Raw genomic sequence first — 24,475 nt, 5'->3', positions numbered from 1 at the left:
TGCACACAGGACCAACTCAAACCGGAGTCACACTGGTGTACAACCGCTCTGCAGTCTATTTGGGTGAACCTGATTGGTCCAACAGTTGCTGGGCAACAGCCGCCATCAGAGGCAAACTTTGGGACATCGTCGGTGGTACTGGACATGCTGCGATCAGCCTTGCCGATTCAGCGATGCCAAATTACGTTTGCCGAACAGCGTCTCAGCTAGACAGCTGCCGAACGTTTCTATTCCAGAGCTCCCAGCTTCCATGTTTGCATACAAAGTGCACTGAGACCTCGCTTAGATGGGGGACAAATTGACACGTCTAAACTGGCACACACCTGAATGCTGCCAATCTTATCAGACATCGCTGGGCAGGAATGTGTACACTACAATAGGCCAACAATTAGTTGGAATTTTTTTGTTAGAGGACAAACCAGTTTTCGGAGTCAACATTCTTTTCAGATTTTGGTGTCAGGATCTTGGTGGCCTTTTGGGTTGTTGATAAGCAAATTTAAAGTTGGCCCAATGGTCATAATGACCTAAAACTAATATGACACGAATACGGGCATATCATGTATTTGAACAAATTCCTTGGTTGAACGTACGATTCAGTCCTAGGAGGAGATTGGTTGAATAATGGTCTGCGTCTTATTCGTCTGCTTGCGAAATTATGCGCACTATCTTTCAGGATTACTCACTGCACCAGTTGTTTGTGGGTTGAGTCACCCCAATCTCTTCCTATCCCTTCTCAGGCTTTCTAAGCACGGCCTTTGTCACTGTTAACCAAACTATTTTACTGGAACATCTTAATCAATGGGTGGGAACATCTAAAAATAAAGATTATTATTATTATCCAAAGGAAAAGCTTTCACTAAAGCAGGTTGTCAAGTGAATCACTTCTAACACAGGAAAGACATTTACCTCAGAGCGGTGGAACAAAGATAAACGCAATTCCAGTAGATCTCATTTTACTGCCACTTCAAACACCACTCTACCGCCATCTAGTGGCCTCATTTGCAATCGCACATGTATTTGTGCACATTGCATTCACTCATTCAGCAGTCTTGCAATGCGGCTGATTCAAACCGCATTCAACCTGATTTACATGAGCAACAGTGCTAAACTCGGCTAACAGCCTTCCCAGACCAGTGAGTGCATCACTAAAGCGCTAGCGCAAAGCTAACTGTGCTCGCTACAATCTGAGCAGCGGCTCCATCTTAGCTGCAGTGAAGAAGCCTAAACCCTCATCGGGACAAACGTGTGAACGTCAGAGTTCCTAAGAACAGCACGACCGGGCTGCGTCTAAAAACAGACGCCCGGATTAACAGGAACTCCACTTCCTTATCGAAGAGGCGCAACACAAGAGTAACAACACCCTTCAAAAGACGCACAAGGCTCCTCCCCTTCAGATATACAGGGTCAGATGACACAGAAGGCTCCTCCCCTTCAGATATACAGGGTCAGATGACACAGAAGGTGCCTCACCTTAAGATATACTGGGCGTCTCGGAACTGCCTGCCATAAAGCCACAATTAAACTGCAGTACTGAACCTCCTGACCCAGTGAAAACAGCCTGAGCCAGCAGACCATTCACAACCAAGCACACAGCAAACCACCAGGTGACCTTATCAAGGGACGTCATTTAAACAAAGACGCAGCACGGTGAATTGAAAGAACACCACAACAACAACAAAAAGAATGTATATTAAAAGGATTTCTTTCTTTTAATTTCCCCATCACCGAAAGACAGCAGGACAAGTTCACCTGAAACGAGAGTGGGAATCGCTGTACACTGAAGGAAACTAATCCGTCTGCAGATTTACACACTTTTTTTATTTTACATTGTACAAGTCCGTCCCGCTAGAACACGTGCCTGGCGGGAGAATAAATACTGAAAAGCAGTTTTCCCTTTCGAGACTTCTTCAGCTCCGGCTCGTCTGTACGAACGGGTCAGAGCATAAAAACCACGCTCCTCATCCTCCCGGTCCCGCGACCGAAGGTTTCTGACCGTGTTCATACGGTCGGTCCTTAACCCTCAGGTGATTGGTCAATAACAGGGCAGGAAGTGGGTTGGTCGGTGCAGTCAGTGTTGATAAATACTCTCCTCCTCCTTTTCTCCAAAATCCGTTGACCACTGACAGTGTTCGGCTTCTTCCTGGGGGGGGTCAGCCTGTCCTCAGCCCACACCAGGCCAGGGCCATAATAATGATCAGCGAAGCTTTAAACCCTCACACAGCCATAAACGATTCTGCAGGCAACTGACAAATTTAAAGAAGGAATGACAACACTACAGCAATGCCATGATTGTACACTTTGTCAGATTTAGGTGAAAATTCACGGTGATCTGCAGGAGTGTGCTCAAATTTTACCGGCGTCTAGATCCTGAGACTTGGATCTCTCAGATGTAAAAGCAAGCCTCTGCTTTTTTTAGGGTCTCCTTTCACCTGGGAGAGGTGAGTACACAGAGAGAGAGAGAGAGAGGGGGGCGAGCAAAACTGGCAGATTTCCCAGCATTCACTGGGGTTCCTCCCGCCACAAAGAGCCCCTTGCGCAGGCGGTGTGTGTGGGAGCACAGGCCTTTGTGTGGAGGGGGGGGGGCAAACATTCTCTCCTCGCCAAGGAGACGCAGAACAGGCCTTCATTCATCACAGCAGTTTTTTTTTAAAAACCACTGTGTGCGGGTTCACCGTGTTCCTGCTAATTTTGCACTGCCGTGATATTACAACAGCTGGACAAAACGCTTTCAGTCCCTGGACTTTCTCACCGGGGTGGGCCTCATAATGAATGAACTGCAGAAGGCTGGGGGGGGCCTGTCCTGGAGGAACGGGGAGATCCGAGTCATTTTTAGGAGAGTGATTTGTTGATCTGCATTTGATGTCGGTTGCTCGTGTCGTCATGGCAACGAAGGACATTCGCTTTTGAATTTGAGAGAGAGAGAGAGAGAGAGAGAGGGCAGGGAAGGGAGAGAGGAGGGAGCTTCTTGCTGTAACCCGTCTGTGTAAAAGGATCTCGGCACCTTAGTGAAATCCTTCCAGTGTTTCTCAACGACCACAATAACGCAGTTCTGCCCAGCATCAAACCAAACGGCCACAGTATTAACCACTGAGCCTCAAAAATAAATACAAATACACGGGCGGCTGCTTTCCTTCTTTCTTTGCGTTCCTTCTTTGTTTTTTAGTAGTCTTGGCAGCTTCTAGGTCAGCCAGTGACTGGCACAGTCATTCAGGAGAGGGGGGGGGGAGGGAGGAAGAGGGAGAGAGAGAAAGAGACAGAGAGAGATAGAGAGAGAGAAAGAGACAGAGAGAGCATTGGGGCAGGACCCTGTGGTGGGGGCCACGCCCGTTTGGGCACACGGGCCAGGGGGTGGCACAGCAGCAGGTTCCCGCCGAAACGCCGGTCCCAGAGGGTGCGGATGGAGCCTGAGGGGCGGAGGGGGGCGGGGCTTAGGTCAGGGCTTGGTGATGTGGACTTCGCTGGCTCCGTTGCCATTGGTGGTGGTGGTGATGATGTACTGCGTAGTGGCCTGCGGATTGGTGTTCGGCTGCTCCAGCTGGTCGGGGTGCACCTGGGGGGCGCTCTGGGGTACGGCGGCCGGTTTGGCCTCCAGCTCCGCCTGGCCCTCAGAGATGACGTAGTGCGTCTGACACTAGAGAGAGAGAGAGAGAGAGAGACACCAACAACACACATAAACATCACACGAACGTCATCTCCCCTCAGTCACACTGTTAGCAGAAGAAACAAGGACACACAGTGTCACTGATGCGCAGCACCATGAGTGCTAATAGCTCCCCCTGGTGGAGAATCTTCAGCCTGCAAAACGAGTGTGTGAGTGAGTGAGTGGGTAGGTGTGTGAGTGAGTCACAGAGCGAGTGAGCGAGTGACTGAGTGAGTGAAAGTGTGAATGAGTGAGTAAGTGAGTGAGTGAGTTACAAGCCAAGTCCATGAGGAACTTCACATCTAAAAAACGTTGTTCTTTGTTCTTCAAGATGGTGTGAGTGTGTTTGTGTGTATAAGAAAAGGGAGGGTTTTTTATCCAGGGGAAGGCAGCACATTTACCGCACACACGCACACACACTGACCCCCCCCCCCACTCACCCCCTTCGCGGTCCCCGGGGCGCCCGTCTCAGCGATGACGTACTGGGCGTGCGGCAGGGTCATCATCTGGATCTCCGACGCTGGGGGAGGGGCCAAAAGGGGAGGAGTCAGAGCTGGAAGCCGCGTCGTTTCGCGGTGGCGAGTTCTGACCCGTACCTGAACTTTAGCGACTCTCAGTAGCTCCTGAAGTTCCACAGCGGTCAGTTCTGACCTGTACCTGAACCTCAGTGACTCACCGTAGCTCCTGTAGTTCCAGTTTCCGGGCAGGTAGGTGTGCTGCAGCGCCCCCTGCTGTTGGGAGGAGGGCGTCTGCAAGGCGTGGCTCTGGGCCAGGGTCACGGGGGTCAGCTGGACGGGGCTCAGATCCTGACCAGCCTGCTGGGAGGCGGGGCTTAGGGGCTGGCCAGTCACCTGTGAGCACAGCACACCCGCAGTCATGTGGTCATGTGATCATCAATACCGGGCCATATACAAACTGTACAAGCATGCCAAGAAACTTCTGAGGTTATTTCAACCCACTCCACTGAAGAATGACATCAAGTTTCATACAGAAATTACTTTTTTAAAGTCAGGGACCTTCTGCAGATACAGTAATTTTGAAATATCAAGCCTGATATACTCAAAACAAAACTTTGCATTTTGCATTTTGAACAAGAGATGCTAGCAAACAACAACATTAAGTCATTTAAATTGCTTAATCTTTTGTACAGTGGAAAAATGAATAATAATGCAATTAATAACCCATGTTTAACAACTACATTTTTCACAAAAATGACAACCAAAAATTCAAATCAGTATCTCTGTTCTGGTTTAAGCTCACCTGGGCGGACCCCTGCACGCTGGGGGCCGGCTCAGTCACCTGGACGTGCTGCACCTGGATGGAGTGCTGGCTGTATCCGTGGGGGTCGTGCAGCTGGCTCACGTCCACCGTGGAATGCTGGGATTGGGGCGAGGAGGCCTGAGGCACAGACACTAAAGAGTCACCAAGATACTCAACTCATCACTGACAGTTCCATCTCCCTAAAGGAACAAAGCCAAATCATTCTTTGAATTTGATCATTTTTGGGGCTGTGGCCACGTACTGCATTGTAAAGAAGAAACACATTTTTAAAAACTTGACACAGAAAAGTGCATTACATTTACAGAAAACAAGAGGGGACAGATACAGGCCATGGGGATAATCTCCATGGTAACCAAAAAGACAAACAGACATTTGAACGGATGTACGGACGGATGAACAGCCAAACAGACAGATGGACAAACACCTGGACAGACAGACAGACGGACGGACAGACAGAAGGATGGACGGACGGACAGACAGACGAAGGGACGAATGGACGAACAGACAGACAGCCAAACAGATGGACAGACAGACGGATGGACGGACAGACAGCCGGACGAATGGACGAACAGACAGACAGACGGACAGATGGACGGACAGACGGATGGATAGACGGACAGACGGACAGAAAGACGGACAGACGGACAGGCGGGCGGGCGGGCGGGCGGACGGACGGACACATCACGTAGTGCTCACCGAAGCCACCTGCACGACCTGCAGCTGGATGTGCTGCGGCTGCGCCAGAGCGCCCCCTGCCTGTGAGACGGGGATGTACTGGATGCGCTGGTAGTCCCCCTGAGGGGTGCGGTAGTCCGTGCTCAGGGTCTGGGACAGCTCCGTCATGGCCTGGGTCAGCAGGTCCGTGGTCTGAGAGGAAAACACACAAGAGCCCTGTAATCCATGACAATGGCAATGTGTGGGGAATCTGAGAGAGAGAGAGAAAGGGAGTGTGTGCGTGTGTGTGTGTGTGTTTCTGAATGTTGTGCATGGATGTGATTGTGTGTGTGTGTGTGTGCGCAAGTGTGTGTGCATGCGTGCATTCATGCATTAGTGTACACTTGCTTGTGTGTATATGTGGGCAAATTCATGTGTGCAGTAAGCTCTTGTGTATTGTGAATGCAAGTGTGCATGCCATATGTGTGTATGTGAACGTATACGTGTGGATGTTGGTTCTGTGAATGTAAGTGTGCATGCTGTATGAGCATGTTGGCGAGCGTGCGCAGTCTATGTGTGTGTGTGTGTGTGTGTGTGTGTGTGTGCGCGAGTGTGTGTATGTTGTTGGCGTGCGTGCGTGCGCGGCGTTAGTCTCTCACCACCACGGTCTCGGCGGTGGAGCCGTCGGCGCTCAGGACCGCGGGGGCGCTGCTGATGACGGCGGTGGCCAGCGGGGTCTGCATGCTGCCGGACATCTGAGCGTACTCAGGGTGCTTCTTCCGAATGTGCTGCACCATCTTAGTCTACGGGGGTGGAAGAGAGGAAGAGCTTTGAATTAGTTCAGAGTCAGGGCTGAATTAGAGTGCCGTCAGGGTTGAATGAAGGTGGGGTCAATGTTGAATAGGGGCGGGGTCACGACTGAATGAGGGCGGGGTCAGGTTTGAATTGGGGTGGAGTCAGGGTGGAATGAGGGCGGGGTCAGGGTGGAATGGGGGCAGAGCCAGGGTGGAATGAGGGCAGGTCCGGGGTGGAATGGGGCGGAGCCAGGGTGGAATGAGGGCGGGGCTGGGGTGGAATGGGGGCGGAGCCAGGGTGGAATGGGGACGGAGCCAGTGTGGAATGGGGACGGAGCCAGGGTGGGATGGGGGCGGAGCCAGGGTGGAATGGGGGCGGGGCCGGGGTGGAATGGGGGCGGGGCCAGGCCTCACCTTGCTGCTGTACTGCTTGGCGCAGTGCGGGCAGCAGACGGGCGCCGTGGCGATGGTGCCGGTCAGCTGGGTGTGGGTGCTCAGCATGGGGTCCGGCTCCCCGGGGCCCGCGGGGCGGAGCTTACGGATGCTGGGGGGAAGCTCCGCCCCCGGGTGGTTCTTCAGGATGTGGGCCTTCCGCTTGCTGGCGCTCTTATACACCTGGAGCAGGTGAGAGAGAACAGGCGTGAGAAAGATGCGTTCTGATACGTCATATCCATTATCTTATCAAATAAACAATTATGTTCATGCTTTTATCTTTCTATGTACAGCACTCTGAACTACAACATACACAACCTGCAATGCAAGTAAAGCAGTAGATCTTATTTTTCCTCCATTATTAAACTATCCCAGAAGCAGGACTACTGAGGAAACACATTGGAATGGAGGTGATTGATTGATTGATTGACACCTTGTCGCAGTACTGGCAGAAGTAGTCTCTGTTGGGTTTGATGATGGGCAGGGTGAGCTCAGGAACCTCATCGATGCGCATCTCCGGGTGCCGCTTGGACAGGTGGTTCACCTGCACAGACGCCAACACCACTGTTATACCCGTCACACCGTTACACCTGTCACACCTCCACACCCGTTACACCTGTCACACCGTTACACCTGTCACACCTCCACACCCGTTACACCTGTCACACCGTTACACCTGTCACACCTCCACACCCGTTACACCTGTCACACCGTTATACCTGTCACACCTGTTACACCTGTCACACCTCCACACCCGTTACACCTGTCACACTGTCACACCTCCACACCCGTTACACCTGTCACACCTCCACACCCGTTACACCTGTCACACTGTTACACCTCCACACCCGTTACACCTGTCACACTGTTACACCTGTCACACTTTCACACCATTACACCTGTCACACCCGTTACACCTGTCACACCATTACACCTGTCACACCAGTCACACCATTACACCTGGCACACCGTCACACGATTACACCTAGCACACTGTTACACCTGTCACACTGTCACACCGTTACACCTGTCACACCCCCCCACCCCCCTCACCAGCATGCCGCGGCGGCGGAACCCCATCATGCACAGCCGGCACTTGAACATGAAGCTCTCGAAGTCGGTGGTGGGGACCTTCTGCTTGAGCGTCTTGGAGCGGTGCACGCGGTCCGCCTTCCTGGCCTCGCGCTCGGGGTTGTGCATGCGCTGCATGTGCTCCCGCAGCTTGTCCTTCCTCTGAGGAAGAGGAGGAGGAGGACCGTTACAGAGCCTTCACTACAGTCCACGTTCCCTCAGTCTTTCAAATACGACACTAAACTGCGGTTCTGACTCACTGCGGTCATTAATGCAGCCGTGATGCTCATTGCCAAGACTGACCAAAACAAAGGTACCCTGGCATTCTGGAACAACTTCCCACCTACATAATCCAGCCTTAAAAGGGTTAATCACCTCATTTAGAATACGCCACGGCGTGCTTCAGTTCACAAGTTATTCATGTCACAGGTTATGTGGGTGGAACGGAAATCAGTAAAAACAGTGGGTCTCCAGTGCTGCCCTTGTGCTAAACAATTGCAATTGCAATCCCACTATAACTTAACTATAAATACTCTCTCTCTCTCCCACATCCCTCCCTCTCTCTCTTGCCCCCCTCCCTCTTTCTCCCTCCCTCCCACCCCCTCCCTCTCCCCCCCACCCCCTCCTCCCCCCCCCCCCCCCCCACCCCACCTTAAACTGCTTGCCGCAGGTGGAGCAGAGGAAGTCCTTGCGGTCCGAGTGGCGGAGCATGTGCAGCCGCAGCTTGTCGGGCCTGCAGAAGGCCCTGTCACACTCCCTGCACTGGAACACCTTCTCCGAGTGGAAGCTGCGTATGTGCTTCTTCACCTGCAGGGGGAGCCGCAGAGACCAAGGGTCAAAGGTCAAAGGTCAGGGAGGAGCCTCCCCGAGTGGGTCAGCAAGCAGTTCTCGCGTGCTTTCAGAGGCTAGTCTTCAACCATCTTTCACGGAATTCACAGAGTCATCTTCAAGAAAAGCAGGATCAATTTGAAGCTGCGCGGAGGTCGCCTGGTTTAACGAGCGCGGAACCGTCCAGACCCACGGTGCAACACTTCCACAGACACCTTTTAGCTGGCGCCACCTGAAAGTCCCACAAAATTTCCCTCAAAGGTCGTCCGTGAGTGAGAATGTGAGTGCGTGAGCGAGCGAGGGACCACAATTTGCCATGCAAAGCCCACGGCACCAGTTCTGGCGTGCCGTGGGAAAAACCAGCCTCGGCGCGGCGCTGAAGCTGCTGAGCCAGCAGAGTCTCACCGCGCGGCTCACCTGGACGAAGTCGGTGAAGCTCTTGCGGCAGGACGGGCAGGCGTAGCAGCCGTCCACCAGGTGCACGGCCACGTGGTCGCGGAGCTGGTCCAGGCGGTCGAAGGCCTGGGCGCAGAACAGGCAGGAGTAGGTGCGCTGGTCGGCGTGCAGCTGCAGGTGCGCCTCCAGGGCGGCGCTGCTGAGGAAGCCCTTGCTGCACACCTGGCAGGTGAGCGGGCAGCCGCCGTCGCGGCCGTGGTAGCGCAGGTGCTGGTCCAGCTTGTCCTTGTTGCGGAAGGCCTTGCCGCACTGCGAGCACTTGAAGGGCCGAAACGACTTCCTGATGAACAGGTGCTGGAGCGCTGCATTCTGGGAGAGCGACAGGACAGCAGTCTTAAAGAGACGTCACCCCCCCTTATCACTGTGGGTATGTTGGCTTATTTTACTACTGCCATCTATCGCTTAGATCAGGAGACTCCGCCCCCTCCTGAGAATATAAACACACAGCTGGGAGCATGAAGAGCCTTCACCTACAGACCCCCCCCCCCCCCCCCACAATAATGGAGTCGCCTGCCAGCGTATGTATTCACAGCACATTCATTCTGAAACCCCCCCATCTTACCACAGCATGCTGACTACCCTGCCCCCCACCCCCATTCTGCCTGATCTACCCTCCTTTCATTTTCTCTATTAATGTTCTTCCAAACTCATACATGAATCCTCCCCATGACACATTCTGTCCTGTGATGCAATCTCTGTCTGTAACCCTCTACGCTTCCCCCCAGTCTGAATAAAGTGAATTTCACTCCAAATAACATTTGTCTTGAATTGTCTCTCAGTGAAATGGGGCTTTTGCTCCAGGAAGTAACTTAATTATATTCTTTTATTCACAGTTTCTGTTCCTGGGAAACAAAAATCAAACACACGTGTTGGAAGGTCGGCTGTCAGGGAAAACATGTTTGATTGCTTTCATTTTCAGAGAAAAGCTTTAAAAAAAAAAAATGCTGTTCATAAAAAAAAATAAGTGACAGATGTGCTTGGAGTGGATTTAAAATGAAAGACTCGACCCATCCATTTCAGCTAAAATCATTACCCACTGTTTACACTGTAAAGAAAGAGAAAATGTCAGGTCAGGCAGCTGAGTGAGCCCTGAGGTTTCTTTTCTGCTGAAGTCTCTCAGAGATCCTTCTGAGTTCTGTTCTTACAATCACGCTGTACTACGCTGTGGCCAAACTGGTCGATTCAAATGACATCACAGGGATATGAGATTATTATGCACACAGCGTGAATGAAAAGCAAAGATAACGACACGAATGAATACAACCGAAAGGGGAAAGAAAGGATGATGAAAGCTGGGATGGAACGGGAGAACCTCAGACTTATGAAAGTGGGGAAGAACAGAAGCGTGATTAAAAATGACAACTTTACTGAGCCACCTGTCACCCACCTGCAAATCCATCTTTAATGGAAGCACACAGTGAGAGAGAGAGAGAGAGAGGGAAAGAGAGGAGGAGAAAAGGGGGGAGAGAGAGAGAGAAAGAGACAAACTGTGGTCAAGGAGAAGAAACGTTGCTAAAAACCTAGAGCTGAGTGACAGAATTCAGAGGACAGCACATTGTTGGGGGGTGTATGTTTGACAGCACATTGTTGGGGGGTGTATGTTTGACTGCACATTGTTGGGGGGTGTATGTTTGGAGGGGGGGGGCACAAGGCGGGGTCAAAGGTCATACCCGTATTCTCTTGGCACGCCGCATGTCCTGTGAGGTGAGGTGGGGGTCTGGCTGGGCTCCCGGGTTCGAGTCCTCCTTCGCTGGCTCGGGGGCGTCGGTGGTGCCCGGGGGCGGGGCATCGGCGTCGGGGGCGGGGTCTCCGCTGGCGGGCGGGGCCTGCGCCCCCTGAGGTTCGAGCGGGCCGTCCGCGTCGGGCACCTCCCCCTGCGCCCCCAAACCGGCCCCCTTCAGCCCGTTTAGGGTCCTCTCGGACCCCTCCCCAAACGGCCTCTTGCCCGGGAGCGTCAGCAGGTCCTGGAACACCAGGCAGCTTTTCAAACATACCTTTCACAAGCAGGGGTAACCACCAAGGGGTGCGCAACCGCACCTCAGCCCCACCCACAGAAACCGGGCGCTCTCACATATGAGCTCTCAATAAATATTACTTACTTCCTAAACATCCAAATGACAAAGAGACCAGTTCAGATCAAAGCATACAAGACCCTTTGAGAATATTTTCAGAATTCTGTTCAGCTGTGAGTTTTATGACACCAGTGGATGGCTAAGCTACACACACACACACACTCTCTCACACACAAACACACACACGCACACACAGTAAATGACACACCTCAGTGGCTCCCAACCCTGTTCCTGGAGATCTACCTTCCTGTAGGTTTTCACTCCAACCCTAACAAAGCCACACCTCATTGAACAGGTAGAGATAATGTTGAGCAGCTAATTAGTAGAATCAGCAGTGCCAATTTAGGGTTGGAGTGGAAATCTACAGGATGGTAGGGAACCACTGCTTCAGTGGAACAGGATGGAGGGTAGTAAGACAGACACACACACGGTATTTTGGGGTTTGTGGAAAGTCACGCACCTGTATCTTGTCCTCGGTACTCTCTGTGGACGTGTCTAGCCTCGCAAATTTGGGTGGACGACCCGGTCTCCGCCCCGTCCCGAATCGCCTCCTGCCCCGGCCTCGACTGCGCCCCCTAGCTCTGGATGAAATAACAGGATCGTTTTAAAAAACAACTGTCAAAACCACAGTTCATAATTACACCCTGATGAAGGTTAGAACTAAGACCATTATGCATGGGCAGTAGCCTCTGAGACTTCACTCTTTTACAGCACTGTGCGCAGTTCTGACCAATATACTCTAAGAAAGTAAAGAAACTCTTCAAAAAGTACATAAACGGGCAAATAAATTGGCTCCTGGTATGAAATATCAAAGTTAAAAGGAAAAGACTTAAGAGACGTAATATATTTCGGCAAGGAGACAAGAGGGGCAGGATTTGAATGGAGTTTTAATTTCCGAAACACGTTAACAAAGTGAACTACAATTTCCCATCGCCAAAAACCATCTTTGTATCTGGCTCTGTGACAGTGCACACCCACTGGATGCTGGGAGTTGTAGTCATTGAGGGCGAAGGCTTTTTTGTGTTACCTGCTGACCAGGTCCAGCTTGTCGTCGTGCATGTTGAGGTGCTGCTGCAGCTGCTCGGAGCTCATGAAGCGCCGGTTGCACTCGTAGCACGGCCAGTTCTTCTCCTGCTCCTGCAGAACTGCGGGGGGGGGGGACCGTGAGCAGAGCGCGGCTTTCCAGGACCCCCCCGCTGAACTATCCATCCGCTCGACAGGAAGCTCGCCCCCCCGTCCGCTCGACAGGAAGCTCGGCCCCCCGTCCGCTCGACAGGAAGCTCGCCCCCCCGTCCGCCTCGACAGGAAGCTCGCCCCCCCGTCCGCTCGACAGGAAGCTCGCCCCCCCGTCCGCTCGACAGGAAGCTCGCCCCCCCGTCCGCCTCGACAGGAAGCTCGCGCCGAGCGGTTAGCGACATTTTGCAACACTTGTCAGAAGACGTTTCACGGGCGAGCTGTGGGGGGGGGCAGGAACGTTGTCTCCGCCGAGCTGGGGGCGGGGCATTACTGTACGACTGACAGCGCGTGACAGCCCACGATATTTCGGCCGCAAACAATCGCCCTCTCAGCCGCCACTCCCCCAACATTCTGCACCTGCCCGTCCACTTTAGCCCCGTTTCTGTATAAAAACGTCATTTTTCCCACTCTTGAATACAAATACAAGCACAATGTTACAGAGTAGTTTCTCCATCAAAGAGAAGAGCGGATTACTACTGGAAATGACCATTTTTTTTCAGTGAAACTAATTTTGATAACGCACGCAGAAGGAAGAAACCGGAAGCGAGACACACCTTTCCTCTCCTCGTCCGTGATGTCGTGAATCTTCTGATTGACAAACTCCGCGTAGGAAGCAGCGTACCACACCTGCAGAGGAGGAGACCATCAGACAAGCCGTTTCCACCAATCAGCAGTCTCAGGAAGGGCCTCTGTTATGAGCGGCGTATTCCCAACACTCTCAGGGGTATATACAATCTATGAGCAAAGCGCGCACTCACTTTGAGCTCCTGCTTGGGCTGGATGTTCTTGATGGTGGTGTAGAAGATGTCCGCCCCGTACTGGTAGGCCACCAGGTTCTGCTCCAGGTGGTTTTGGGCGGGGCGGACGAACATCAGCCAGTTACAGCGCTCCTCGTCGGAAAGCTCCACCCACAGGTCCTCCGCCTTCTCCCCCTCTTTGGCCGTGTCCTGCACGCACACCTGGGAAGAGGAGAGGGGCGGAGCCCAGTGTGAGTGACATGAACCAACAATAAGGGGCAGGGCTTAGCTTGATAGGAGGCGGAGCCTAGAGTGAGAGAGGTGGAGCCCACCATGAGGGGCAGGGCTTAGCTTGGCAGGAGGCGGAGCCTAGAGTGAGAGAGGTGGAGCCCACCATGAGGGGCAGGGCTTAGCTTGGCAGGAGGCGGAGCCTAGAGTGAGAGAGGTGGAGCCCACCATGAGGGGCAGGGCTTAGCTTGGCAGGAGGCGGAGACCAGAGTGAGAGAGGTGGAGCCCACCATGAGGGGCAGGGCTTAGCTTGGAAGGAGGCGGAGCCTAGCGTGAGAGAGGTGGAGCCCACCATGAGGGGCAGGGCTTAGCTTGGCAGGAGGCGGAGCCTAAAGTAAGAGAGGGCCACGCTGCACTTTGAGGCCCCGTTCTCCCCGTTCTGGAGCACATTAAAGGAGGATGTGTTCTTTAGGCCGTGCGCATGAGGACACGCGCGCTCCTCACCTTCAGCTGGATGTAGCCGTCCCGCAGCTCGCCCGGCCGCACCAGGGGCCCCTCCACGGGGCCGAACTGCGTGCGCTTGGGGATGCGGCGCTTGGAGAAGACTCCGCCCGTGTAGCGGTCCACGTACAGCACCAGCGGCAGGCTGGCGCGGGCCTTGGACAGCACCGGCCTGCTGAGGATGGGGTGCAGGGGCCCGTGCTTCACGCACGCGGACGCGTTGGCGCTGCTGCAGTCCTCACACCCTGAGAAACGGGGCAGAGCCGCACCCCAGTTACTGCATAACAATAATATAATAATACCATAATATGGACTATAATACAGTCTGCAAAAATATTCACTGGTTTAATACATCCATTTTCAGTTATTTAAATGAGAACATTCTTGTGTTTAGCACATCCGTTTTCAGTTACTTTAAATGAACGCCAACTGTAATTGCATTTACTCTGTCGCTACGAGAGGGCAGAGAGTTCTTGTTCTAAAACAGCAGCTCCGCTCCAAACTGTACGCTTTATTTATAGAAATAAAAGGTTAGCAGCTGTTGTGTTCCCTGTACTTTCATATCCCGGAGCAAGTCACTCAAAACAGCAGCACGGCATAACGCATCACAGTACAAACACGACGATATAAAATAGCATCAAACAGAAGAGCGCTGCCTTTTGAATAATTCATCTCATTAACAGTCTTGTCCCAAGTGGCCCGCCAATCATCACTCACAGAGGTTCTGAGGGTTGAACGGCTGTGCGGCTCGAGGTTCCCAGTCGTCAAGTTCAGACTCGTCCCCTTCGTCATCGTCTTCCTCGTCTTCCGAGTCCACGGTAGAGTCTGTAGCCCCCAGAGGGCTGGCGGCCGAGTCGCTAATGCCAGCCAAGGCGGGCAGAGTGGAACTGGACAAGGACAGCGCCCCCTGTGGACACCAAGAGACATACAGTTTATTTTGCCCAAAACACCTGACCGACAAATGCAAAACAGAGCAGATCCACGATTTATAAATATTCACAATGATGTGCTGAAAATTATAGTGGAAAATATAGGAAAAAATATAAATATTTGTTAAATTTAATGGCCTGCAGTTGTATACTGGCCCACCTGGGACACGGGCTCCAGGAAGGCCTGTGGCTCGTCGGCCACGCTGCTGAGCACGTGCAGACTGCCGGGATTCATGTTCTGCCCGCCGGGCAGCAGCACGGTCACCTGCGGCGACAGGAAAATAAACACACCTGCGTTCACTCATCAAACCCACGGCCAGTAGGGATGGCCCGGATCTCTGCCTGTCTGATCCCTTATCAAACCCACAGGGATGGCCTGGATCTCTGCCTGTCTGATCCCTTATCAAACCCACAGGGATGGCCTGGCTCTCTGCCTGTGTGATCCCTTATCAAACCCACAGCCAGTAAGGATGGCCATCAGCCAATCACAGCACAGGAAACTCACCTGTTGCGTGGTGCCGTCCTGCTGTATGTACGCCACCTGGGGCTGGTCAGCAAACACAGCCTGTGACAGAGAAGAATGACATCATCAGGGATGAGGACTGCTCTAGGCCAACATCAAGTTTCCTGGACCCATATTCATAAAGCATCTCATTACATTACATTACATTACAGGCATTTAGCAGACGCTCTTATCCAGAGCGACTTACACAACTTTTATATAGCATTTTTACATTGTATCCATTTATACAGCTGGATATATACTGAAGCAATGCAGGTTAAGTACTTGCTCAAGGTACAACGCAGTCCTACCGGAATCGAACTCACCTTTCGGTTACAAGCGCAGTTCCTTCCATGTGCCACACTCCATCTCAAACAAGAGTGCTGTTGTTTTGGCCATATTCATAAAGCATCTCAAGGAGGAGTGTGAAGTATGGCCATATTCATAAAGCATCTCAAGAAGGGTGATGATTGGAACATATTCAAAAAGGCACCTCACAGAAGAAGTGTTGAATATTGGCCAATATTCATACAGCATCTCAAACAAGGAGTGCTGTTGTTTTGGCCAATATTCATAAAGCATCTCAAAGGAGGAGTGTTGAAGTATTGGCCAATATTCATAAAGCATCTCAAAGAAGGAGTGTGGATGTATTGGAACAATATTCAAAAAGGCACCTCACAGAAGAAGTGTTGAAATATTGGCCAATATTCATAAAGCATCTCGGAGTACATGTGCCAGATTTAGGAACAGGTTCTCCGGTCTATATCCAAGCCTGGTCCATTACGAGCCGATCAACAAAACAGATCATAGATGAGACGCCGAGTGATCTGGGCCCATATTAATAAAGCATCTTGGAGTAGGAACGGCTGATCATGGCTCATCCCTACTCTCACTCATTACGAGCAAAAAAAAAAGTAAAATGATCATAAATCAGCACTCCTGCTCTGAGAGACGTGCCCGTTTCCCTCGGTTACCAGGTGAGGCTCACCTGTGACCCGTCGGCCGGGTGGATGTAGACCAGCGTGTGCTCGGCCGACTCCACGGAGGTGTAGGAGTTCCCGTCGGCCGTGTACACCACCTGCTGCTGCGCCCGATCCTGCTGCTCTCCGCTGTACAGGATCTGCGCCACTGTGCCACCCTCAAAGTGCACCTGCAGCACACCCCAAAGAACCACATCCAAAATTCCCCCAGTCAAAATATATACAACCTGTCTACCGGTATGTGGGATGTTCTATGTAATTATACTGTTGCATGTATGCTCATACAAATTACACAAAAGGACCAGGTGGACTTACAGCTTTTTACCGAGTGAGAAGTTGTGGCAATTTCCAGTTTTACTTGCATTTAGGCGTTTAACGGACAAGGAAACTGCCCATTATCAAAGCTGTCACAAATCACATGATTACTGATGAGCTTGATTTTCCTGGATTGGATTTTTACTCCAGTACTACAACAGCTCACTGCATTCAGGGCCAGAGACCATAGGTTCGCCACGAGCATTTGGTCATTTTGGTGAGGTTTGGCACAGACCTGTGTGCCATTGCCTGGCTCGCTGTTTGCCGTCTGGTTCCACACTGGGGATGCTTCTTGCTTGGTCTCCATGGCAACCCCCCCCAGCCAGGCAGACCTGCCGTCACCTCCTTCACCTGATGCCTGGCACACCTGCAGAGGGCGAGTGTCCTCTCCTGCGTGCACTGCTAAAAAAAAAAAAAATTTTAAACCCGGAAACTAAGGCCAGCTGCTCACACAGGTGTGATGACAGGTGTGCAAAGGTGTAGACGCAACGTGAACTGAAATAAACCAATCCGCAGCTGTGGAGCAGTTATTTTAAAAAGATGTGGAAATTAAAACTACAGCTGTTTCAGTCTGTGAGGATGGTTGTATACATTCTGTGTGCTCTTCACCTCCTTGACCACCGGGGTCGAGGGTACGCAGGTGGTGGCTCGCTGGTGATATGTTCAATGATGTAAGGATTAGCTAACTAGATAACTGTACCTAGCAACTAGATGACAGAAGTGACAGTCGCTTGTTCTAACCTAAAAGCCTGGGTTGGGTCGCTAATTTATTATAGTACCCTTCCACGCGTTTCTTAAGGGAAGTGGTTACATCGTGTACAGTCTGCCACATTGCAGTGTCATTTAACATGAAGTTTCCAAAGCGAGGAGATTACCCGTTTGTTTACTAGCTCGGCAAAAAAGACAGCTTACTTGCAGGTTATGAGGGTATGATTCGCCTTTGGGGTGGCAGTAAAGCCCTATAACTGGCATCACAAGGGCCCAACAGAAGGGTTATAGTAGGCTGGTTAGCTAGCATTTTTCATGCAATAAAATTTTATGTGCTGCAATTTGAATAGGAAGGTCTTGCTTTGCATTGCAAACTGCCGTTAGCGTTAAGGCTGGCTAATCAGCTGCAACCATAAAACATGACATTTAACACGATTTGGTGGTTATATTTCCGATTTCATAAATTCGTCTGATCGCATCCTCTCGTCTGCGAACATTTGCAAAGTTTGCAGGGCTAGGCTATGTTACTTAGCTCTCGTTAAACCAATATAAACCAGCAAGCAATCGCGTCCTCGCCCAGAACGGTCAGTCTAATATTATTGTGGGGGTACTGAAGATTCGAGGGCGCGTGTGTACGGGCATACACGGAGGAAAATGGAGTCAAAAGTGCACAGCGGTACTTTGGTAATGCATTGTGGAAAACACCGTGCTGTTTTGGGGTACAAATATAAACCCGGGTTGACATCGATTTTAATACCCCGTCCCCCCTGCTTTGACCCTTCAGGTTCGGAGTCCCAACTGGACCATACCACAAAAATCAAAGCGGCAAAAACCCGGGAAACAAGCGCGACGCAGTAGCCACATTATCCCGTTTAAAACCAATAGAACCCCGATCCCCAAGATGTACGGTGTGAACCGAGGTGGTAAGGTCTACGAGGCACTTCTTTTTAAAACGGGGGTGTCCGAATTTTATACGAGTCCCAAATATTTGGAATAGACCCACCCGTCCCCGCTTCTGGTTGAGCCCAGCCCCGATTCTGCTGCAGAACAAGGAAGGAAAATCTCCATTTTGGGTGGGACTAAAACAACAACCAGCTTCGAAAGACCCAAGGAAGTCTGCTTATATTCTTCAGCTCAAACTGCTACGACTAGCCACGAAACTCAGACAGATACTTACTCTATTATGACCTGGCGATGAAACTTCGGGTTTGATGCAGAAACAATATCAATTTTTAATGTTTTAATTGAAAACGGACAAGTTGTTCTTACCTCAGAATGGTAGCTGCAGAGATGGCTGCATTGCATATATTAACATAATCTTCCTAGTAACAGAATAGGGTCTTGGTTACGATTGGTAGAGTGCCTGTATTTGAAAAATAAATAGATAAATATATGTTTAGTGAAACCGATTGGTAAAGGCGCAAACCAGTTGAAACGCCCAAAAATTCCCAAACAGTGCGCTTTACTGCTTTTTCACCTTGCTTGAATTAAATTCTTAATATCTGGAATATATCTTTTCTTAAATGGTCGAACGATGTATTCCGCCATTTCCCAGCCATCATATCTAGCCAATGAAAATCCGCGCTACTTCCATTTAGTTGGGGAGCCTCTAGCGGTGACATACACTCATTTTGAAGAAAATGGTGCGAATGTGGGTTTTGTTTTTGAGATACCATTCGGAAACACCAGAATAGTTTCTCAGAATTGTATTTGTTTATCGTCGATGTTATAAACATGGGAAAAGCATATTGCGTTATTTGGTTGGAATTCCCTGCTCTGCGTCACTGCTATGCAGTACGCACTATAGCCAAACTGATCAGTGCTTTCTTCCCTTTCATTACCGTGGGTTACGTGTTAAAAGGGGTCTTACGAAAGTCCTTGGCAACTTTGAACTTCCGATATGTGCAGAGAGAAATGGAAGGAAACCACAAAGCTAAGTTAAACTCATGGAAATGCTTGAGAGATCCCATAGAACTTAATATTCTTAGAAATCCAATCCACATTGACCCCATAATTACAAAAACCCATCTTATGCCAAAGGAAATGTAAATGTACATGTGATGAAGGTCATAATGTTAGCATCTCCTCTTGAGGACATGTTTATCAGCTTTGCCCCTTAGGGAAATCTCCTGGCTAACCGTGGGAATGGTACTAACTCACAATGTCCAGCTGCCCATATGTTGGTAGAGGCACTCAAAACTAAATACATTTACTGAGATACAACAACACAGAAAGCAAACTTTCTAGAAATATTGAATTCTTCCTTGTTACGCAACTGACATAACTGCCACATAATCCAATTTAATAAAAAAAACGGCCATCTAGTGTCCATTCCTTTGTTCATTAAGGATATTTTTAAGGACTCTCGGAAGAGTAACAACAGGTATAGGAGGGTATTTAAGTCACCTTTTTAAGTGGGGAATTCTTATCCTAATCCACAGAAAAACTTGTAACTGTGATCTTGGAATTATCTACCTGCTTTTGTAGAGGGAAAAAAAGGGAGTGAGGTATTGACCCACACAGCTCGAAATAGCCTCAAGCTGTTGTAAGATGTGGATAGAGAACTTGTTTTTGAGCTGAACTCGGTGATTGGAAATGTGCCGTACTGTCAGTGAAGTGAGATGGCGCGAACTCCCAATCAGCATTAAAACGAATCCCTAGGCCACGCTCACAGTGAAATCAGCACCTTGAGTCAAACAGGAAGTGTGGGGGCGAGGCGGGGGCGGGGCGGGGGGGGGGGGGGGATGCCGTGTGACTGCATGCAGCTGTCTAATTAAGGCCTTTCATGGGTGTGTCTGATGGTTGGAGTGATAATAGCCCAACAAGGTAAAAATTTCCCATATGTGATGAGTCTGGGTGAAGGTTTGCATGACATATCTTTGTCCTCCGGGAATTTTGGGTAGGGTTGCGGTAAGCACATGAAGTGATCCTCAATCAGGCAGTGGCTCTGCACTCGAATATTCCCGAGGAACGGAGGTGTGTCACGCTGGCCTCTCCCAGACTTATCAGCACATAGGGAAATTTGGCTTTGCTTTGGGTTGCTCCTATCCACTGGACACACCCGCGTATTAAACACGTGAATTACACTCAGCTGCATTGCCACTGGCTGCTCTTTGCTGTTGTGCAGCAGAAATACAAAGGGACCTTTTAGAAGCACAATGGTGTCAGTTACACCTCTCCATCTCTGTTCCCTCAAGCAATTGGCACCAATGAAAACAGTCTTTCAAGGAATTTTGGCCGTTTGAAGGTATGATGAGTCAGACGCGTCGCTTCTTCTCACAGAGTCTGCTTTACACATTCGTTTTTCTGGCGCGTAGATTGTGTAGTCTTCCCTCTGTATGCATTTCTTCCACTTCGGTCAGACGGGGGGGAAAGCAGAGTGGGTTACAGAAAGGGCACAGATCACTACAGAGAGTCCCATGGCAAGGTAGCCAACCCCTGGTTGCACAGAGGATTTTGTACATTACATTACATTGCAGGCGTTTAGCAGACGTTCTCATCCAGAGCGACTTACACAACTTTTACATAGCATTTGACATTGTATCCATTTATACAGCTGGATATTTACTGAAGCAATTCAGGTTAAGTACCTTGCTCAAGGGTAGAATGGCAGTGTCTTACCCAGGAATCGAACCTGCGACCTTTTGGATACAAGCTGTTTCTAACCCACTGTGCTACACTGTCGCACATTGTATGTGGGTTGGGAGTCAGCTGCCCTACAGACTAGGCAACACAAGTTACTGCGATTTTTTCCCCCAGTTTAATATGCCTAGTTTTCATTTGACTGTATTTAAAGACTCAATTAAACACGGTCAGGTGAATTTTTAAAAGTACCCTCTCCCCTCTCAGAATAACCTTTATCCAACAAATTCAGCTTCAGTCCCCAGTGTTGAATGGCACTAATTAACACCGTTCTCCCCAGCTGACACAAGCTTCGTTAAGATAGCAGACACACAGATTACAGGGACTGTGAAGTGATGCTTCTGTAGACTGAGTCCCATGTTTATTCATTCTGGCTGTTGCCTCACATCATTTGATGCAGTCATGGTCACATACATATCAGTGAGCATAAGCTTAAGGAGATTAAAAAAATAATAATAATAATTCAATTTTGTCAATATTTGTGTTTTCAAGTTATTTGAAAGCAGGATACTAGTGACTGTGACATTTAAATTGATCATGTTCAGAAATGGTCATTGTTACCATAAAAATAGTCCAATATTTAGGTTAGAATATCCAAGTATTTAGGTTGGTATTTAGAACTTGTTATCTAAACAGCAAATTCAGACTTCGTTTTGTTATATACCACATTTGACACCCTTTCAGTGTTTACTGTAGTACTACTGAAGCTAATGAAAAGTCACAGTGGAGGCTGCTGGGTGAGTCATCCTATTAAGGCACTGTTCCAATGCATGGATAGATGCCATGGTCCAGTATCGAATCCAGTTGATGCCAGTACTGACTGTGGCTGGCAGCAATTAGCTTGTATTGCCCACAGCAGGAGAGTGCCAAGGACAGCAACTGACTGTGCAACAGCACCCACTGCTGGTATGTTGGACTCCCATGAGTCTGCTTGTTGATTAGCACATGGAGTATCTTCCTCCAACTCATGTCTTTGTGAGTCCGGCTTCTGACTTTTGATGTAACAAGAAGTGGCGGTCGCCATCATGTGCTTCTGACGAAAGAGCAGGTTTGTCCCGACTCAAGGCTGTGGCGGTGAACTCCGGTAAAATACGATTGGGCGCTCCAAAATGAGGAGGAAAAGGGATTTAAAAACAAAGAAGGCACACTGAAAAAAAGTTGGGAAAACAGCTTATCAGAGTCCTGGTGTGGATAAAGGCTGGCCTTGTCGACCATGAGCAGGGCGCTTTGAGTGTTTTTTATTCTCCGCGTGATCAAAGCAGTTGGCGCGATGCTGTGTTTTAATTTGCGCAGCGATAGGATCATGTGACCAGCTTATCAAGCAACCAGACTGCAGCGCTCAGTGACAGTCTAGGCTGGGCGCGCTCAATTAGGGGCACCTGGCCTGGTAGCGGCTGGGTGGAGTTTTCACTCGATTTCAATCGGGCCCTCCTGGCGAAGAGGCTGCCAACCTGCCCGCTCCAATGCCGCGGCAACAAGCGGCGGTGCCACGCCCTTCCCGGTCTCCTCACGTCATGTGACCCGGAGGGAACCGGTCGTTGTTTAAACGAGCGTATGGCCTCCGTGTCAGTGTTACTGCTGAAATTCCAGCCAAAGCCCCGCCTCCTGTGTACACGCACCCCACCCCTGCACCTTGACTGCTCTTTTTATAAAAGTACTTTACTTTTGAATAATTTAGCACAACAGGCAGCCAGTTAATTTCTTGGCAGGTTCTTCTCTCTGGCTGCCTCTGAGAGCTCTCCTCTGCATGGCTTTCTACGGTCTCCCAGTCTCTCCCAAGCTGTCCTTAAATCATGAGCCCGGAGGATGAATTATTAATGCAGCCATCATAAGTCCACCACAACCGCCATCGCACCCCAGAACCAACGACAGAATCTCATAGGGAATGGCTGGAAACCGGCCACGGTTTTACTCAGACTATATATTTCAAGCCACCATCTGTCCTCCTGATTAAAACTGATGACGACTCATTTCCAAAAGTGAACATTAAATTTAATTATTAGTGGCTTTATATTTATAGTTAGTTAAGGGATGTATTTTTTTACCCAAAATAAACGTTTCCCTTAGGAAATTACCAGTGTTTTGTCTGATTGTTTTAAGAAAAGCTCCCACTGAGTCGCCATTTAATCACCATTTAAATGTGAACTCCGTCCACCCGCACGGGAGCAGTGAAACTTAACAAGCGACATCCATCTTCCCTTCCTACCCTTCCTCTCTCCACACCCCGGGACTGGCCATCAATAAGGGTGCTATGTCTGACAGGCGGTCTATTTCTGTTTGCGTTAGACCGTGGGTGTGCGTGATGGGGATGCTGGTGTAATAAGTGGCGTGATGTCCGCCTTCGACGATCTGCGAACGTTTTCCCCCCCCCCCCCCCCCCTGCACCCCCAGCCCCCCTCCCTCTGCCCCCCCCCGGTTTGCTGCGTCAGTCATCTTTCAGCATTCAACCCTGGCAGGTTGTTTTTTTTTTTCTTCTTCTCCTTTTCTGTTGCCAGTTTCTCCCTCCCACACTGCTTTGTCCTCGGTCTGCGTGGAGGTACCCGCGAAGGCACACAGAACCGCTGCCAGGAAGTTGGAGCTGAGGCTTTACTTTACTGCCACTGTTCTCTGAATTCCCCTGTTTCTTTTCCCAAAAAATCCCCTTCATCATTTTTGTGAGCTCTTTGGCCTGTTTAACATGTTACTTGTCTTTCCTCTTCAATCTCCTAGGTTAGCACATTATTGATGAACACTAACGAACACTATCCCATTCTTTCATCTGTCTTCTTCTCTTTCTCACCTCCATGTTTTCTCTCTTCCCATCTTACTGTACCGTCTTCCTAGTAAATTTATAGAGGTTTTGGGGCGATCATGCTCGAGTAGTGGAATCCTTTCTGACATTTCCCAGTTTCTTTAATATGTTCCAGGCTAGTTTTCTTCCAGCATTGTAAATAGTGCACCCCCCCCCCCATAACACAAGGGGTTTTTTGGCAGCGAGAACACCGTTCATTTTCAATGCTCAGAAACCCAATCCTGCTGTCTTTCCACTCTGCACCTGGTTTCAATTGTGACCTGCTGTTGATGTTCGCCTCGGGGCGTACAGGCACGTGCCTGTATGTGCCATACAGTCTGCCAGTCTACCAGTGTCTGGAATGTGCCGGAAGGACCATGACACAACTCCTCCTCCAGGAAAGCCAATGAACTCACGCTTGCTTGACTGAAGTGGAAGATTCCGTCTCAGGCGTCATTCAAGAATATCCCAGAGCTTGGGTTCTGATCTGGTGTCTGACAAGGCCAGGGCATATGGACAATGTCAGCATCATTCTCCTCAGAACACTGGATGCCCACTCATGCTCTGTTAACAGCTGGGACAGTTATTTTGAAAGTCTCCAGGAAAGCCTTCACATGGTGATATGATCAATCAGTACTATGCAAGTAACATTGACATCACGTTTGCTATATAAGGACTTGAGCATATTCACAGCATTAG

The 24,475-nt window shown here is 50.1% G+C and overlaps 1 protein-coding gene and 1 long non-coding RNA gene across 5 annotated transcripts; one reads left to right on the top strand and one right to left on the bottom strand.

Moving 5' to 3' along the window:
• Positions 1 to 1,681: 1,681 nt before the first annotated feature.
• Positions 1,682 to 18,902, bottom strand: prdm10 (PR domain containing 10). 4 transcript variants are annotated; one of them, XM_064301075.1, is made up of 24 exons: positions 18,842 to 18,902; positions 18,634 to 18,727; positions 16,892 to 17,055; positions 16,350 to 16,511; positions 15,365 to 15,424; positions 15,020 to 15,124; positions 14,648 to 14,837; positions 13,934 to 14,175; positions 13,223 to 13,423; positions 13,019 to 13,091; positions 12,256 to 12,373; positions 11,689 to 11,809; positions 10,827 to 11,120; positions 9,118 to 9,465; positions 8,524 to 8,679; positions 7,855 to 8,034; positions 7,235 to 7,345; positions 6,784 to 6,984; positions 6,235 to 6,378; positions 5,618 to 5,788; positions 4,901 to 5,038; positions 4,317 to 4,491; positions 4,081 to 4,160; positions 1,682 to 3,631 (listed from the first exon to the last, which is right to left on the bottom strand). In XM_064301075.1, exons 3-24 carry the CDS (start codon positions 16,961 to 16,963, stop codon positions 3,434 to 3,436), a joined length of 3,540 nt encoding a protein of 1,179 aa, XP_064157145.1. In that variant the 5' UTR covers positions 16,964 to 17,055; positions 18,634 to 18,727; positions 18,842 to 18,902; the 3' UTR covers positions 1,682 to 3,433. The 4 variants fall into 4 exon arrangements, with proteins under 4 accessions (XP_064157145.1, XP_064157143.1, XP_064157146.1 ...); XM_064301073.1 differs by lacking the exons at positions 18,634 to 18,727; positions 18,842 to 18,902 and adding an exon at positions 18,542 to 18,633; XM_064301076.1 differs by lacking the exons at positions 18,634 to 18,727; positions 18,842 to 18,902 and adding an exon at positions 18,368 to 18,503.
• Positions 17,936 to 23,080, top strand: LOC135235559 (uncharacterized). The gene is made up of 2 exons (XR_010324406.1): positions 17,936 to 18,048; positions 18,149 to 23,080. It is a non-coding gene; the product is annotated as an uncharacterized LOC135235559 (long non-coding RNA).
• The last annotated feature ends 1,395 nt before the right edge of the window (positions 23,081 to 24,475 follow it).

This window comes from Anguilla rostrata, chromosome 12 (genome assembly GCF_018555375.3).
Source record: "Anguilla rostrata isolate EN2019 chromosome 12, ASM1855537v3, whole genome shotgun sequence".
Classification (NCBI taxonomy): Eukaryota; Metazoa; Chordata; class Actinopteri; order Anguilliformes; family Anguillidae; genus Anguilla; species Anguilla rostrata.
The sequence above is the reverse complement of the archived record's forward strand: the minus strand, read 5'-3'. Positions and strand labels throughout refer to the sequence as shown.

Bases quoted from the DNA above. Each gene is read 5' to 3' on its own strand.
- prdm10 (XM_064301073.1), bottom strand. The intron at 9,466-10,826 runs GTATGACCTTTG...TCGCTCTCCCAG, and splicing joins GGCGTGCCAAGAGAATACGG to AATGCAGCGCTCCAGCACCT. The intron at 8,035-8,523 runs GTGGGGTGGGGG...CCTCTTCCTCAG, and splicing joins CCTGCGGCAAGCAGTTTAAG to AGGAAGGACAAGCTGCGGGA.